Source organism: Schistocerca gregaria, chromosome 3 (genome assembly GCF_023897955.1).
Source record: "Schistocerca gregaria isolate iqSchGreg1 chromosome 3, iqSchGreg1.2, whole genome shotgun sequence".
NCBI classification, from domain to species: domain Eukaryota; kingdom Metazoa; phylum Arthropoda; class Insecta; order Orthoptera; family Acrididae; genus Schistocerca; species Schistocerca gregaria.
This window is the reverse complement of record NC_064922.1, coordinates 206,960,636-206,976,990: the sequence shown is the minus strand read 5'-3', so window position 1 is coordinate 206,976,990 and position 16,355 is coordinate 206,960,636. Positions and strand designations below refer to the sequence as shown.

The window sequence follows — 16,355 nt, the reverse complement described above, 5'->3', positions numbered from 1 at the left end:
AGTGCCTGTGTATGAAGGACTTCCTACTTTACAAGTGATTCTCATCATTGCATACACATCACTGATGGGTGCCTAGACTTTACAGAAGAGATGTTGTAGCTATAAAAATGGATGTACCATTTGTGGTTGATGGCCTCGCTGTGAACAAAAGTTGTTATGAAACAACAGGGAGGTGGGTTCCAATGTCGGGTAAGTGGCATGTTGGGTGGAAGAGGACTAGGTGAAGCAGGCAGGAGAGAAAATATAGAGGATGTTTAGGAATGAAGATAGAGTGTCTAGTCCCTGGAATAAGGTTGTCGATGGTACCATGAATTAATGTAAAGGAGACAGTTGTCTAAGATCTTAGGTGCTTACAGTGGTTTCCTCTAGATGGCCCATGAACAGGTTTGCTATACGAAGGTGTCATATGGATGTCCATCACAGTGCCATTGGATTTGCTTTTATATTATTATATATTTTATATTATCCCCTTGAAAGAGAAGTAGTTATGGGTAAGGGTATTGTCAGTCAGGTTTCTAAACTATGTGATGGCGGGTTTTGCGTCAAGGGGACCTTGGAACAGGAAACATTACTGTTCTATGACAGACACAAACAATTTAGCACTTTATTTTCCTGGGCTGTGGTTATTCATCAGTGTGCCTAAAAATGAGGAATCTTCTTCACACAGTCCTCACTACTTCCTCCAGAGTAGTATTCCACTGCCCACCTAATCTTCAAAATATCCTGGTCCATCATTATGTCACACCAACTGCCTACCATTTTACACATTATTTGCATCTATGTGGAAGACCTAGGTGCAAGACCTATGCTATGCTCTAGCTCAGCACATCTTATTCCAGTTCCCTGAGAGACCTATCTTACAATATGAGACGCAGGGCTACCTGTGAAAAAGTAGTCATGTCATATATCAACACTGCTTCGGAACCCATGACATCCTAATCCTCTTTCCAGTGCCAGAGTCTCTGAATTATGTAGATGTGAGTTGTCTTTACAACACATTCTTTGATACCACAATCCTCCTGCATTCAATCACTGCTTGTCCTGTCTCACACCCAGTCCTCATGCCTTCCACTTCACTGCATTAATCTGCACCAACAGTGTCACATTATGTCATGTTCTCTTGCAATCTCTCCCCCACCCTTCCTTCTCAGCTTTGAGCCTCCCTTCCTTCGACTACTCCTTCCCCCTCTGGGCCTCATCCTCCCCTCAGCCACTCCATATGTTATAGCCACTAATCTCAGTTGAATATCAGTTCCATGTGTGTATATTTTTCTGTCGTATAATGTGTGATTTTTTTAGTCTGCTTCAGTAGCTTTCCAGGCCAAAGTACATTCAGTAGTGAACCACATAGGGACAAGCAAAAGTTATTTACACATAAGATTTCAAGCAGTAGATTTTTTTCTGTTGCAGATAGCAATGTGATCAGGAGGCTCAAGGTGTCATGCACAGATGACAGCTGCAGTGTCAGGCAACAAAGATGAGTACTTAATGAAGGGTGAAAGTGAAATAAAGCATAGCTGTGTTTTGGACATGGTGCATGAGGAAAAGTAATGGGTGAAAATACAGTATGTCGCAGACAAAACATTTGAGAGGGGGAGGTAGCACAAACAATGAAAATTAATAATAAATGAGAGGACAGCAGGTAGATCACTGCTGACAACATGCTGAGCAGCAAGTGGGAAGAATTGACAGAAGAATTATGGCCATCAAGTTGTGAATCTGTGAGGCATTGTAAAAATATGTTGACCCCTTACAGATAGCTTTGTGCTTGCTGAGAGCAAAGTTTAAATTGTGTTGACCCCCTCAGCAAACAAAAATTTCACACATTCTGATATCTATTTCGATGAGGCTTACTTTTGTAGTGGTGTACCATATAATATTCTTATAATAAATTAATAACTTCAAAGGTTTGGAATGAATCATTAGCAACACATTTGCATTGATGTATTAAAAGACTACACAATTATTAATTGTGTACAATCTTCTCAATAGGAGGCCAGAGAAATTGGATCCAAGTGCTATGTAATGGTGGCATGGCAACACAACTAGCATTGCTGTACCTTCTGGACTCTGGTTGTGGTGAAAGACCTGTGGATTTTCTCAGGGATTACCGTTCCTCGTGGCTAAGCCTTGGAGTGTTAGGTATGTTACTTACTTTTCTCATTGAAACACTGTCTTGAATAACTACAAGTGTTCTCAATAATATCATTCTGTCAACAGGGGCATTTGCCTGCTGTAATGGGGATACTTGGGCTTCAGAATTAGGATCTGTAATAGGTACTGCTGAACCATTTCTCATAACATCCAGAAAGAAGGTCCCCAGAGGTAAGTAACTGTGCATAATTTGCATGTTTGCACATACATACACACAAAAAGTAGCTCTCTTATGTATTAAAACAAGATTTTTTAGGGATATTCGTCTCTGTATTGTGTTATTCCAATGCGAAGTTGCATGACTATTTTACATCTAAGCAATGTAATAAAATTAGTTAATGAAATTAACAGCATGCTTAACTCTGTAATACTTTGCAGGAAGTTTGTCGAAGTTTTGATGTGTTATCAGATGCATTTTTCCAGTTACATTTTTTTCATCTACTTAATATTATGAAAATAGTTGCATTGGGCTATTGTTTATTTTTTTGTCTTTTGTCATTACATGGTGGCAAAGACAGCACATAATAAAGTTGGCTCCCAGGTTACCATGAAAGAAACACATTTATTAGTAAAGACATTTAAATCAACAGTTTACAGTTCTGACATGAATTAGAAAATAATAGCCACTTCGGGTAGAATGATGAAGTCTCCCAACTGGAGTCCAGTTTAAGGTCCTCAGTTGGGGTCCAGTTGAGGTACTAGATGGTGTGTTGCTCATTCGAGGCAAAGGCTGGCCTGTTTGCCATTAGTAGAACACTGGCGACCAATGGGAGACCAATGTTCAAACCAAAAGCAGCCTCTGAGACACAAGACTGCCAAACTGGCTCGGCCAGGTGACAATGCCCTAAGTGGCATTTGGTGAGGTGCAGGCTGGCCAGAGTGATGTCGGCGTAGTACTGGCAGCTGATGGAAGATCGTAGCTCAAACCAGTGGTGGCTTCTGGAACAAGAGGGTACCAATGGGCTCAGACAGCTGACATCATAGGCAGTGTTGTCACAGTGTTGCAGGAGGAGCCCAGTTGGATTACTAGGTCACACTTCACTGACATTCGGTTGGGGACTGTGGCCCACGCTGGAACTGTTGCTGATGGCCAACACATGGGCTGCTGGGTGCAGCTGGCATTGATCCCAGAGCATGAGCAAATTGTGGCAAGTTCTGGTCACATAGCATCTTAAATAGTCAATCGGAAGGATATCTGTGAGGTGGCACATTATGTTCAGGTGCAACATCCTCATTTACCAAAGTTCTCTAATTGTCAATTCATAATGTGGTTTTCAGTGTGCTTATCATGTCATCTCACTTAATAACTGCTATTATCACTTGTAGAAGCAATGTAGTACACCAACTTACATTATATGCATTTTATTATGTCAACAATGTAGTTAAAATGACTACTGTATTGTAAACTAACTAGTTGTACCACTGTCCTATATCACATGTACAAACAATGTATGAAACTGATTCTTGGTCCAATAAATATATAAATGACTACATACACGCCTCTGTGGAACCTTGTTGGTTTAATGATCTTTACTCGTATAATATTTAAGAGCCTGAAGAATAGTCATAGAATCTTGGAATATTCTAAGCATATTTGCTGTATGGAAAGAGGCATTCATCAGTTCATATGCTTCAGTATTTCTGTGAGATTAAACCATGAGTCAGACTAACATGTGGCCATTCACAGTGCTCTCAAAGTCCCATTAACCAAACTTAACAGTCATATTTGTATAAAGCAATGAAGGGGCTAGGTTCATCCATAATAATGACAATGACTGAGAACTGTGAAACAGTGCTGATTGATAGTATCAAGCACTAATGACTTGCCTCCACACACACTCTCATAAAGGAGAATGGGTTTGAGGATGCTTTTCCTTGTCTTGCATTAAAAGGCAATCTATAACATTTTATTTGCAGTACTCAGTATGTACAAAAATGGATAGTCAGGGGAGCATGTGTGTTTGTGCGAGACTCGTGTGAACAGACACAGAGTGACAAAGACAAAAGTTATCACATTTAGAGTTGTCTGGAGCTGTTGCAGGGAGATATGTTCAAAGCAACTTCATCATTTGAAGATAGGCTGTGTGTGTGTGTGTGTGTGTGTGTGTGTGTGTGTGTGTGTGTGTGTGTGTGTGTGTGTGTGGTATTTTTTGGGGGGGGGGGGGAGGGAGGTTGAATTAAATGCCATTGTATCTCCTTTTGATGTCTTCCAACTGCCCATTCTGTGCTTTGTACATTTAAGGGGAACTGTTGGGTGTGTCTCAAAGGAATTACGTAGCCTCCCTTGCGACTTTTTGCTAACTGTTTTCATTGTCTCAAAATTGTGGTCACTGTTTATGCTTGCTGATGCAACATATGTGCTGCAGCCCTCTGTGGTTATGTCACAGCAGTATATCTCATGAAAGGTATTTATATAATCCATTTTCAAATATTCTACCACTGAATCCAAACTTGATATTGGCCTTTGTATGAATCTGTGTGACTGTTTGATTTTCCAACCCCCCTGCACTGGTAATTTGTGTAAATTTCAAACCACATAACACCCATGAAAAAGAAGATGCTTGAGTTTTACAGTTCCCGGTTTTCATCATTTTCCAGCAAAATGCTCTGAAATCTGTTCCATTTGAGTTGGCTGATCCTACCAGAGAACTCTGAGACTACCTTCCAAGAAGAGTCAGATAACCTATTACAAATACACTTGTTGGGTTTGCTGCCAGATGACATTGCTCAAATTCTGCAGTATTTCATCAGAACAACTGTTCACCATTTTCAGGTGTTACTATTGGCTGTAACTGCTGTGAGACATGACTGTTGATACTCGTGCAGAGGTGTCATAATTTATCAGGGCTAGGAGCAGGAATTACGCGTGCATGGAGAGGCGCTCACAGTTGGGGGAAAATAGCGCTCATGGTGCCCCCCTGCTGGAAGCTGAAGAGAGACGTACTGAGTGTGCCTGGTGGGCAATGACTGTCCTTCTGTATGCTTCAATCGTTAAAAGCTGGATTATCTTTCTACATTGTCAAATTCCCAATTTCTTGTTTCTCCTGTTTTAATTTAATGCTGCCAGTACTGCATTCCAGGCAGTGAATAGTTTCCTTCCACAGACATCTGTAGGGCCTGTACGTGGTTGGGTCCAAACTATGTATGTGCAATCAATGAACCTGAACCAATCATTAGGGAAGTTTCATATAAATATGTCATAAATAGATTGGCATATGAGGGTGACATGCATATGTTCATGATAAAGCCACAGGTTTATTTATAAATCTTCCCCTGGAAGTAGAAGAAGTTGTGGCTCATGATGAACTTGATTATGTGTATAAGAGCTGAGGTTGTGGCATTGGAGTCAATGGTTCCTATAAACCTACACACTGACCCAAGCATGTCGTATTCCAATTCTGTCACAACCACTGAGTGAGATGGTGCAATGGTAAGACACTGGGCTCGATTTTCGATGAGGGCAGCAGTTCAAATTCGTTTCTCGCCATCGAGATATAGGTTTCCCACAGTTTCCTTAAATTTCTTAATGTGAATACGTGGGTGGTTCCTTTGGAAGAGCCTTCCTCATCCTTCCCCTATTCAAACATGTGCTCCATTTCACGATCTCTTAGTCAATAGAACATTAAATCTTTATCTTCCTTTCTCCTTTTCTTTCTTGCTGCCACAGCCATAGCCTACCAACCTGTGAAAGCAGTCATGTCGTATACTAACGCTGCTGTAACATCTGCCCAGCCTTTTATCTAGGCACGATTATCAACTGACTGTTATAAAAATCAGTGACCTCTGCTGATCTGTTTACATTGTATATAATATTATTTTTTGCTTATCTTAATTTCTCTTTACTTTTATCACTGTAACATTTAGATGGCTATCTACAGTTTTCCTGCAGTATCTCTCTCCACCCTCAGTCAGGTCCTCCATTGCTGTGAGAGAAAGAGAGACATAGATTTTCATTATTTCAAATTATCTTGACTAATTTACAGTCATCACTATACCTCCTGCTATTACTACTGTTACAACAGCATTACTGTTGCCACAATAACAAGCTCTATACCTACTACACTTAAAAAAGTAAAAGGGGTCACTAATACTTCTACCACCATCAAGGTTTATTTTTTCCCTTTTCTTCAGAAAATGTTACTACTACTGAAAATTATTTTGCTGTTACTAACACTAACACTAATACTAATATTCCTGCTATTATTCCATATGATCACTATTTTTCTTTATTGTAGTCAGACATGGACACACAAACATTCAGTTTACTACCACCAAAATTAATCTAGTTTCTCTCTACATTCCGTACCAGATTGGCCACTCCCTCAGGCCCAGCAGTATTTTGCTGTCTCCAGAAGGAATAGCAACAATTCAGAGTGCATCATTTATACTTCAATGATTCTTCTCGGTCTTCTTGGGTACATTTGCCAACCATGTCCCTTCAGTCATTCCGTTTCAGGGTCATGTGATTGTTGAGCTATCAGGATTCATTCACACTCACTAGGATCATCTCTGCTATGGTATCTGTTGGCTATAGTTACTCCTCGCTTTTTCTGAGATGGAGCTACAAATTTAAGGAACAAGATCCTTTTCTATTCTAATTATATCATACACTGTTTCACCTCTCAAAGCCTGTAAGGTTTTAAGACCCTTTTTATTCTAATTATGTCATAAACAGCTTCACCTCTTAAAGCCTGCCTGGCAGCCCATGATATATCTTCAACTAGGGGACATTCCCATTGGACATGATCTGATGTGACACTTTCTCCACTGTCACAGGTGGTCATTGCTCTTTAACCTTTTCTATACAGATATGTAGGACATGTCCCATGTCGGGGAAGGTAACGGGCTAGTTCCCTACTTGACTGGGTATGTGTCATAATATCAGGAAGAAACTGAAATGTTCTCCTTCCTATGTCTGATTCTTTATTACTGTTGAGTTTATTGGCGATTCTCTTGATGATTCCATGTCATTTTTTTTTATATTCTTCCTTTGTCAGCCAATAGAAGGCAGCATTTTCCTTACTTGTAGGTTGAGGGCTCATATGCTCATTAATATGGTTAGGACATCTGCAAACATGGTGCTGAAGGCTCTGCAACAATGTAGCAGAATTCCTCGTTGTACTTTTACTGCAGCAGGAGGTTTGATCAGTTGTAACCTGTGTGTTCAAACACTGGCATCATAGACAACAGCTGTAGTTAAGATAGACTCATGGTACTGTCTAATTACATTCAGGGCCAAACAAAACCTCTTTTAAGCCATATTAATAATTTTATTTGTTATAAAAATTCCTTACCTCGCTACAATTTCTATATGGGCATTGAATATCCCTTGTCTGTCCAGATGCACACCAAAAGAGCTGTTGTCAGTATGCCTTTGAATTACCTCCTGATTTATGAGGGTGAGTCCAATGAAATCCTTAAAATTTACAATTTTTAATTGTAACAATGAACAAAAAACTTGTGTCATTTTTTGACGTTGTCTGCCTGGTGTTAAATGCACATATTCTACTGCTTCAGAAGCTCGTAGATCCCACAATGAAAGAATTCGTTTGGTTGTGTGTGCAGCCAGTCGTGCAGGGCAGTTTTCACCTCATCTGCACTTCTAAAGTGCCTACCTCCCATTGCTGCTTTAAGTGTGACAAACAGATGAAAGTCACTATGAGAGAGAGGTCTGGTGGATGATGTGGATGTACCAGACATTCACATTTAATTTCCTGAATAGTCTCAACTGTCTTATGGGCTGTATGCGGTCTGGCATTGTCATGCTGTAATAATTATCCTGAAGTCAGAGGTCCTCATTGTTTACTCCTGATTGCAGGGCAGATTTGATTTTTCAGCATGTCTGAATAAGAAGTACCGGTTACCTTCACTCCCCTATTTATTTAATATTCCAAAGTTACTCCATTTGCATTCCAGAAGAGATTGAATGTGAAGTTTCCAACAGATGGTTGAGTGCAGAATTTTTTTGGTTTCAGTGATGAGCTGTGGTGCCATTCCTTGCTTGACCTTTTCATTTCTGGTGGTGGTAGTGGGCCCAAGTCTCATTCCCTTTAATAGTTTTTCCCAGAAATGCATCACCTTCGACATGCAAATGATGCAAAAGTTCACAGGTATCGATGCGACAGTCTTTCAGGTCTGCAGTCAACTGATGTGGCACCAATCTTACAGACATGTTATTGAAGCACAGTACATTGTGAACAATATTCTGCACTGAACCAGTACTAACCTTCAGACTTGTGGTATTTCATTCAGAGTTACATGTCTGTTTTCTTTCACAAGCTCCTCCACTAACACAATGTTCTAGTCCGTTGCTATGTGGTGAGCCTGCTCTGGTCTTGGGGTACCTTTCACAGAAGTTACGCCACTTTTAAACTTCCTACATCACTTGTACACTTTCTACCATGACAAACACAAATCACTGATCTGAGCTGTCATTCTGCGATGAATTTTGATTGGTTTAACACCTTCACTACACAAGAAATACATCACAGAGTGCTGCTCAGTCATAGTGAAGGCTGACAAGGGGCAGCCGTCTCTTTGTAGATGCTGCTGCCTTCACCTGCATTGCAGCATCACTCTGTTGGCCACTTCCTGAACCTCAAAGAACACTAGTGCCACCTACCAACTCCATCATACAACTATTCGAAATTTTATGGAACTTCTGAGGTTTTACTTGATGGATCCCTGATAAGTCTTCCTTTAAGTAAAGTACATGTTGATTTTTGTGGTGGTGCCTGCAGCCACATTTACGAGCACCAGTTGTGCAAGACCCCGTCGAGTTTGCCACACTTATTTTCTAGTGAGTCTCAACCGTCGGTGTGCAGTAAAAGTAACAAAACATCAGCATATGCAACAACTCCTGACAATTTCTGACTGCTTTTTAGTCTATTGAGACTTAGTTCTAAGTTAATGTCCCAGAATTCAGGACTGCAAACAAAACCCTGAGTGCAGCACGTATCAGTATTTGCAGTAAACCAGGAGGATTCTTAGACAGTCTGTTTCCCCTTATTCTTCAAAAGAATGAAGGAAGCAGTAAGTTATCAAATATCTCAGATATACCTATCATTCTATCCTATTACATATTTTGTGTCTGCAGCGCCTACTGACTTTTTCGCCTCATTAATTGCAGCCTCAGTACATTAACCACCCACTGGCAGAACCTGCCACTGAACACAACATGCTTGACATTAAAGGCTAACACAAATGCTGTGCCATCTAGAACCTTGTCCTGAGTAACAGCTTCTCTGAATTACAAAGATAGGAATCTTTATTACGACACATTATTTGATCCCACTATCCCCCTGGCTTCAATCTGCACTAGAGTCTATCTCACACCCATCTCCACTCATCTACAATTCCTGCCATTTTATTTAATGAATCTAAACCCACAATATTATCTCAACCGCCTCCATCATCCACATGCTCATTTCATCATGTACCACAGGCAATTTCCAGAGTCTCTGTCTAGGCAGGATCAACTATTCCCACTTTCTGTACCATTTCCTTGCTGTCTCTCCCTGGCAGCCATCACTCTCCCTTCCCCCGCCCCTGTGTAATCTCCCCTCCAAACTTCTCACACTCTTCACCCAACACAACACTGTCACACTATTTTGTTATGGAGAACAAAGGCTGTTGTTTTACTACTTTTCTACCATTCAGTTGTTGTTTTCATTTATTTGCAATTGATTTAAAAGCAATTATGGCTTCACCTTCAGGGACTTTGGTTCTGTTATAGATGTGATATGCCACTGCAAGCATATTCTGTTAATGTCCAGCAGTGTTAACTACTGTGGTAATTATAAAACTGTCAAGTTAATTTACCACATTATTCCAGTGCAGGGTTGGTGTAGCCAACCAGGACAATGTAGGTTGTGTAGGGTGTGTGTGTGTGTGTGTGTGTGTGTGTGTGTGTGTGTGTGTGTGTGTGTGTCATTATTCTTCTCCATGATCAGTAATGAAAAACTGTAAGCCTTATTGAGAGAGAGGGAAGAGAGAGAGATGGATAGAGAGAGAGAGAGAGAGAGAGAGAGAGAGAGAGAGAGAGAGAGAGATATCATCACTGAGTACATTAATTGTCTAGCCAACAAAAATGATTCATTTTGTGATTAAAATTTATTATGTTGTGCAAAGAAATAAAAACATGTAGTTATTGGATTTTGATAATAACTAGTCATTTTTAATATGTATATTACTTGAAACTTTTATTAAAAACAAAGATTCCAAGACTTACCAAGTGGGAAAGCGCCGGCAGACAGGCACATGAACAAAACACACAAACACACACACAGAATTACATAGTGCGCAGTAATTCTGTGTGTGTGTTTGTGTGTTTTGTTCATGTGCCTGTCTGCCGGCGCTTTCCCGCTTGGTAAGTCTTGGAATCTTTGTTTTTAATATATTTTTCCCACGTGGAAGTTTCTTTCTATTTTATTTACTTGAAACTTTGACATACTACTTTGAAAATAATTATTGTTCTCTCCAGGTACCAATGGAGGCATTACAATTGCTGGGCTTGTGTGTAGTCTGCTCGGTGGGACTGTTATTGGCATAGCCTACTACTTTACTGTCTTGTACACAGTGGATCCAAGCATCCTGGAAAAGAGTCCCTCTCAGCTGCCACTAATTGCTGCAGGGGCTTTTGCTGGATTAGCTGGAAGTATTTTTGACTCAATTTTGGGAGCTGTTTTTCAGTTTTCTGGTAAGGGGGCAGTATTGTTTGACATTTGTGTTTTTAAAAAAAGATGTACATTATTATAACAATTAGTTTTTGTTGACATTGTTGTGTAGCACACAGGTGGGTACGTTGTATACAACTTATACAATACATTGTTTAATATAAGTGATGTGAAAAGACCTGCATAAGATGCTGTCAGATGGTGAGCATCTCAAAGTGCAGCCATTTGTTGCCAAGTGTTAGTTCAACGAAACTGAGATTTTGAACAGTGGTGGCTGACTGGAGCAACCAGTATTCATTATACCTGTCTGTCTAAAAAAAAAAAGAGAAGTAATGCATATGCAGAGACTATTGGTGATACTATTACACTGTAAATGCCCTTTCCACCTCAATTTCATTTTTATGACAATCATAGTTATGTATTCCTTTCTAGTTTATTACCTGATTTATCAGTTTTCCTGGCTCTCAGTTTTTGTCTCAGAAACACATAGTTTTGGAAGGTTTTTGCATAGACTATTTCTCATTACTTTATACACACTGATTATAAACAATCTTTTTCAGATTCAAGAAGCTTAGTTTTGAAAACTTTCTTTTGTTTACCAACAACATACTATGGCATGTTTACTCATCTGTATCTCTTTTACTGACTAGTCAGATCATACTTAGACTAGAACACTGCCTAGGGAAACACAGTGACTGTGTTGTAATTTTTATTATTGTTATTTCTTTCTTATCTCAGACGTTATGTCTGGTCCGAAGTAGAAAGTGACGCGGACCTTGATCTAGCGTGACTTCCTTTTAACTGTACGGTGTATGTTATATTGCATTTAGGAACTTTCGGGTAATTGAACATGTATCAGTAATTACGGATTTCTGTAGTTGTATATATAAGTTTGGATGTAGCTGTATTGCATTGATGTACTGGTGGATATTGTGTGGCATGACTCCTGTAGTTGATAGTATAATTGGTACAATGTCAACTTTATCCTGATGCCACATATCCTTGACTTCCTTAGCCAGTTGGATGTATTTTTCAATTTTTTCTCCTGTTTTCTTTTGTATATTTGTTGTATTGGGTATGGATATTTCAATTAGTTGTGTTAATTTCTTCTTTTTATTGGTGAGTATGATGTCAGGTTTGTTATGTGGTGTTGTTCTATCTGTTATAATGGCTCTGTTCCAGTATAATTTGTATTCATCATTCTCCAGTACATTTTGTGGTGCATACTTGTATGTGGGAATGTGTCATGTCTTCTGGGGTATTCTGTATTTGCTAGTATTGTACATCCGCTTGTGATGTGATCTACTGTTTCTATTTGTTGTTTGCAAGGTCTGCATTTATCTGTTGTGGTATTGGGATCTTTAAAAATATCTGGTGTTTATTGTTTGATCCTGTATTGCAATCATGAATCCTTCCATCTCACTGTATATATTGCCTTTTCTTAGCCATGTGTTGGATGCATCTTGATCGATGTGTGGCTGTGTTAGATGATACGGGTGCTTGCCATGTAGTGTTTTCTTTTTCCAATTTACTTTCTTCATATCTGTTGATGTTATGTGATCTAAAGGGTTGTAGAAGTGGTTATGAAATTGCAATGGTGTAGCTGATGTATTTATATGAGTGATTGCTTTGTGTATTTTGCTACTTTCTGCCCGTTCTAGAAAGAATTATTGTTGTTGTTGTTATTATTATTATTATTATTATTATTATTATTATTATTATTATTATTATACATTTCAGCCTCAAATCACACAAGTGGGACCATAATCAATTTTGATCAGATGATCAAAGTATGTTATGTAGTACCTCTTTGACGAATTCAAAGACATTCAAATGATCTGATGATGATTTGACAATAAGTTAAAACTGGTACTGCTTGTGTGAGTTGAGACCGAAATATATAACAATAATAAAACAGTTTTTTTGTCTTCAGTTGTCCTAAACACAGAACCTCATCATCTGGTCCTATAAATTTATTGTATATTTGTACAATTTCAGTATGCTGGTTTTATATTATTTTAATCTTACTAAAACCGGCTTTCAGGCATACTCACAAACTTATTCTCTTAACTGCTGTCATTAATCATATTTAGTCATATATACTAGAGGAAAACAGTACAATATCATCAGCAAAACAAAGGAGATTAGAAAACACTCGAAATGCATTTCTCCTCCCTTTCCACAGTGTAAGTATCTGGAGATACCAAGGGATGGGAAGAATAGCATTGATCCTATACAATCTGCTTACATGACTTTTGTTTCAGTTCTGAATATCCTTCTTTCCTGATGGAAGTTATATATATGTCCTTCAGTATACTAACATAGATTTTATCAGTGCTTTATTTCTCAAGGTATGTTAGTACAGATTATCTTGAGTTTATGTTAAAAGCTTCCTCACAATCTTTGAATCATAGGTAAAGTGCTTCCTCTGTTCTGTAATTTCATTTATGACTCAGTTCATTGTGCTACATTCACTTCTAAAAACAGCTTGTTCTTCTTTGAAAAGGTTACATACCCCAGCTGTAAAAAATAAAACTTTCATCGACCTTAATGCTGATTTGAACACCACTGTGCTTTAGTAGACATGGTGCTACTGGAGGCTGTACACCCTTCCTTCTTCTGACCTCTGAACTGACATACCCAGCCAGTTATAGAGGGACCTACAGTTTATCACGGACTCTGACCCTCGGTGCAACCCAGCTTTTCTTGTGTTAACAGATATTACCAGAGATCAAAGAAATGTTAAGTGGCAGACTGGGATCAAATACCATATCTTTAAACCCATAGTTTGGCACTTAGCCACAGTGTGATCAAGTACCGTATATACGAGGAAAGGCTGGAAAGTAACACACAATAATTTTATTACCAAAAAGTCAAATAGATAACAAAGCAAAAAAATCACAAATGAACTTACATCTCATACCTACTTTTCTATATAGTCACCAACATTCTCAATACATTTCTCCTGTTGTGGTACCAGTTTCTGTATGCCCTGTTGGTAGGAGTCTGTTTGGTTGGAGTATAGCCATCTGTGGACTGCTGATTTCACTTCTGCGTCTGTTGCAAAACATTGGCATCCAGGAATTTCTTCATGAAAGTCCAATGGGGCAAGATCCAGACTGTATGCTGGATGTTGGAGCACCTCCCACCCAAATTTGGTGATTTTCTCTTGAACCAGAGCAGTAACACGGGGAGGAGCATTGTAATGAAGAAGTTTGATACCATCAGCCTGATTGTTGTAGCATTTATCACAAAGGGCACCATACAGCTTATCCAAAGTTTTAATGTAGACTGCAGCATTCACAGTAGTCCTGTGTTCAGCTAAGTCCACCAATAATACACCATGCACATCCCAGAACACTGTCACAAGCAGTTTCCTAGCAGATTGAGCCACTTTGCAATCTTTTCTTACTGAGGAACCAACATGTTTCTACTCCATAGAGGCCATGCTTGGTTTTAGGTGTGTAGTGGTATGCCCATGATTCGTCACCGGTGCCAATTCCTTTTAGAAAGTCATACCCTTCCGCAGAAGAACACGATTAGAGCTCCAAGCTTGTCATTATTTGCTGTCCTTTGTGGTTGTCTGTCAGGTTCTTAGACACCCAGCAAGAACTAACTTTACGAAATTTCAATGTATCAGTGTCAATATCTTGTACTGCGCCGTAGGAAATGTTGAACCGCTGCAATAAGAATCGCAGTTGCACAAATGTTCATTCAAACTTGCTGCCTCAGTGGCTCTCAACATTCTACGAGGTTGCAGCTGTTGCTGGCCACCTGGAGTGAGGCAATCACTAAGTTTCATGCGGCCATCTTGGAAGAATGCACACCACCTGGAGACATTGCTACAGTCCGTATGGTCATCCCCATATATGCTACACATGTCACAATGAATTTCACTCAGTTTACATCCTTTGGCCCACAAATATTGAATTGTACGTCACTGATCTTCACAAGTTGATGACAGTAACTTGTGTGTCATGTCTGTTTCATAGTTCAGGCTTCTCTTGCTAGAGCTGCACATGAAAACAAAGTACCCTCTGTAACACAAACTTCAAACTGCATCATCATGAAATTTCAACATTCCAGCTGCAGTATTAGATGAGAAAATAATTATTGCGCATTGCTTTCCAATCCTCCCTCATATATGCAGGAAAAACTAGGCTATATTTACTGGCACTTCTAATTACTTATAGCCTGCCGGAGTGGCCGTGCAGTTCTATGCGCTACAGTCTGGAGCCGAGCGAATCCTGTCTCGGGCATGGATGTGTGTGATGTCCTTAGGTTAGTTAGGTTTAATTAGTTCTAAGTTCTAGGCGACTGATGACCTCAGAAATTAAGTCGCATAGTGCTCAGAGCCATCTAATTACTTGTATGATCTATAGTGTCCTATATAGTTTAGCTTCTTTTGAATCCATATTATGATTCAGATACACTATGAAAGACTGTGTAACTATGTAATCTCCTACGAGGTAGGAAGCACCACTTTAAAATTTTTGTAGTGAAAATGTAACATGCAAATGGGTGATGTAATTTTATCTGACAGTTGTTGTACTAGGATAATTTTCTTGTTATTGAAATACTATTCAGAGTAGACAATTTAATATAAGGGCTATTCATAACTCATCCTCTGATCAATATTAAAAAAAAGAAAAAGTAGATAATTTTTGTATACATGCTCACACTACTTCTCCACATAGTTATCCCCAAAGTCAAACATTTGTCATACTGTGACACCTGCTTCTTTATTTCTTCATCAAAGAATGGCACTGTCTGATGCTCCAGCTAGTTGTTAACAGCACCTATGAGCTCATTGTCAGTTGTAAAGTGTTGAGTAGGCAGCCAATCTTTCATTTTGGGAATAAAGTTGAAAGTCCAAACAGTTGGGAGGATGTTAAGAAATCTTGAAGTCAAAAAGTCTGAGTTCTTCTTTCATTCAATTTGCGGTATGGGGTGTGTTGTGAATAAGAATTATTCCTTTGGTAGTTGTCCCATTTGTTTTGGATTGACTTTTTATGTTTCTTAAGAGTCTCATAATGAAGCTGTCATCTCTCAATATTCTCACACACTACTCTCTTGGAATCTGCTGTCAAAATCCCTTCATGATCTCAGTAAATGTTTATTTTTTAAAGTTTTTTAGGAGAACGAGTGTGCATCCACTTTGAAATGTTCCTCAGTTATGGAAGTCATGCATAGTAATCCTGTATTGTCCCCAGTCATAATTATGTTCATAATTTCCCCTCCCTCTACATGATAGGGTAGAAGGAAACTCAAGGTTGAATCCATTCTTTCAATGTTGTTAAATAACATCTCTGTGACAGTGCTAAAAAGGGTTGTCCTTGAAAGTTGACACTTATTTTCTGAAAGTTTGGCAACTTTGAACTAATGTTAAGCATGCAAAATTTCATCAACATGTTGCACAGTTTCATCAGTCGTATCTGATTATCTTCCTCAACTACTTCCATCACATACATCTGTGACCTGTCTGGAATATTCTGTATGCCTCACTTGCAACACCACTCATAACCT

The 16,355-nt window shown here is 39.1% G+C and overlaps 1 protein-coding gene across 3 annotated transcripts in view; it reads left to right on the top strand.

Moving 5' to 3' along the window:
* The window catches only part of LOC126354842 (transmembrane protein 19), an 85,308-nt gene that overhangs the window by 27,825 nt on the left and 41,128 nt on the right, over window positions 1-16,355 (top strand). For all 3 annotated transcript variants that reach the window (XM_050004820.1, XM_050004819.1, XM_050004821.1), the window contains exons 4-6: window positions 1,993-2,142; window positions 2,221-2,325; window positions 10,637-10,852. In XM_050004820.1, the coding sequence (XP_049860777.1) occupies window positions 1,993-2,142; window positions 2,221-2,325; window positions 10,637-10,852 (471 nt within the window). The remainder of the gene's footprint in view (window positions 1-1,992; window positions 2,143-2,220; window positions 2,326-10,636; window positions 10,853-16,355) is intronic.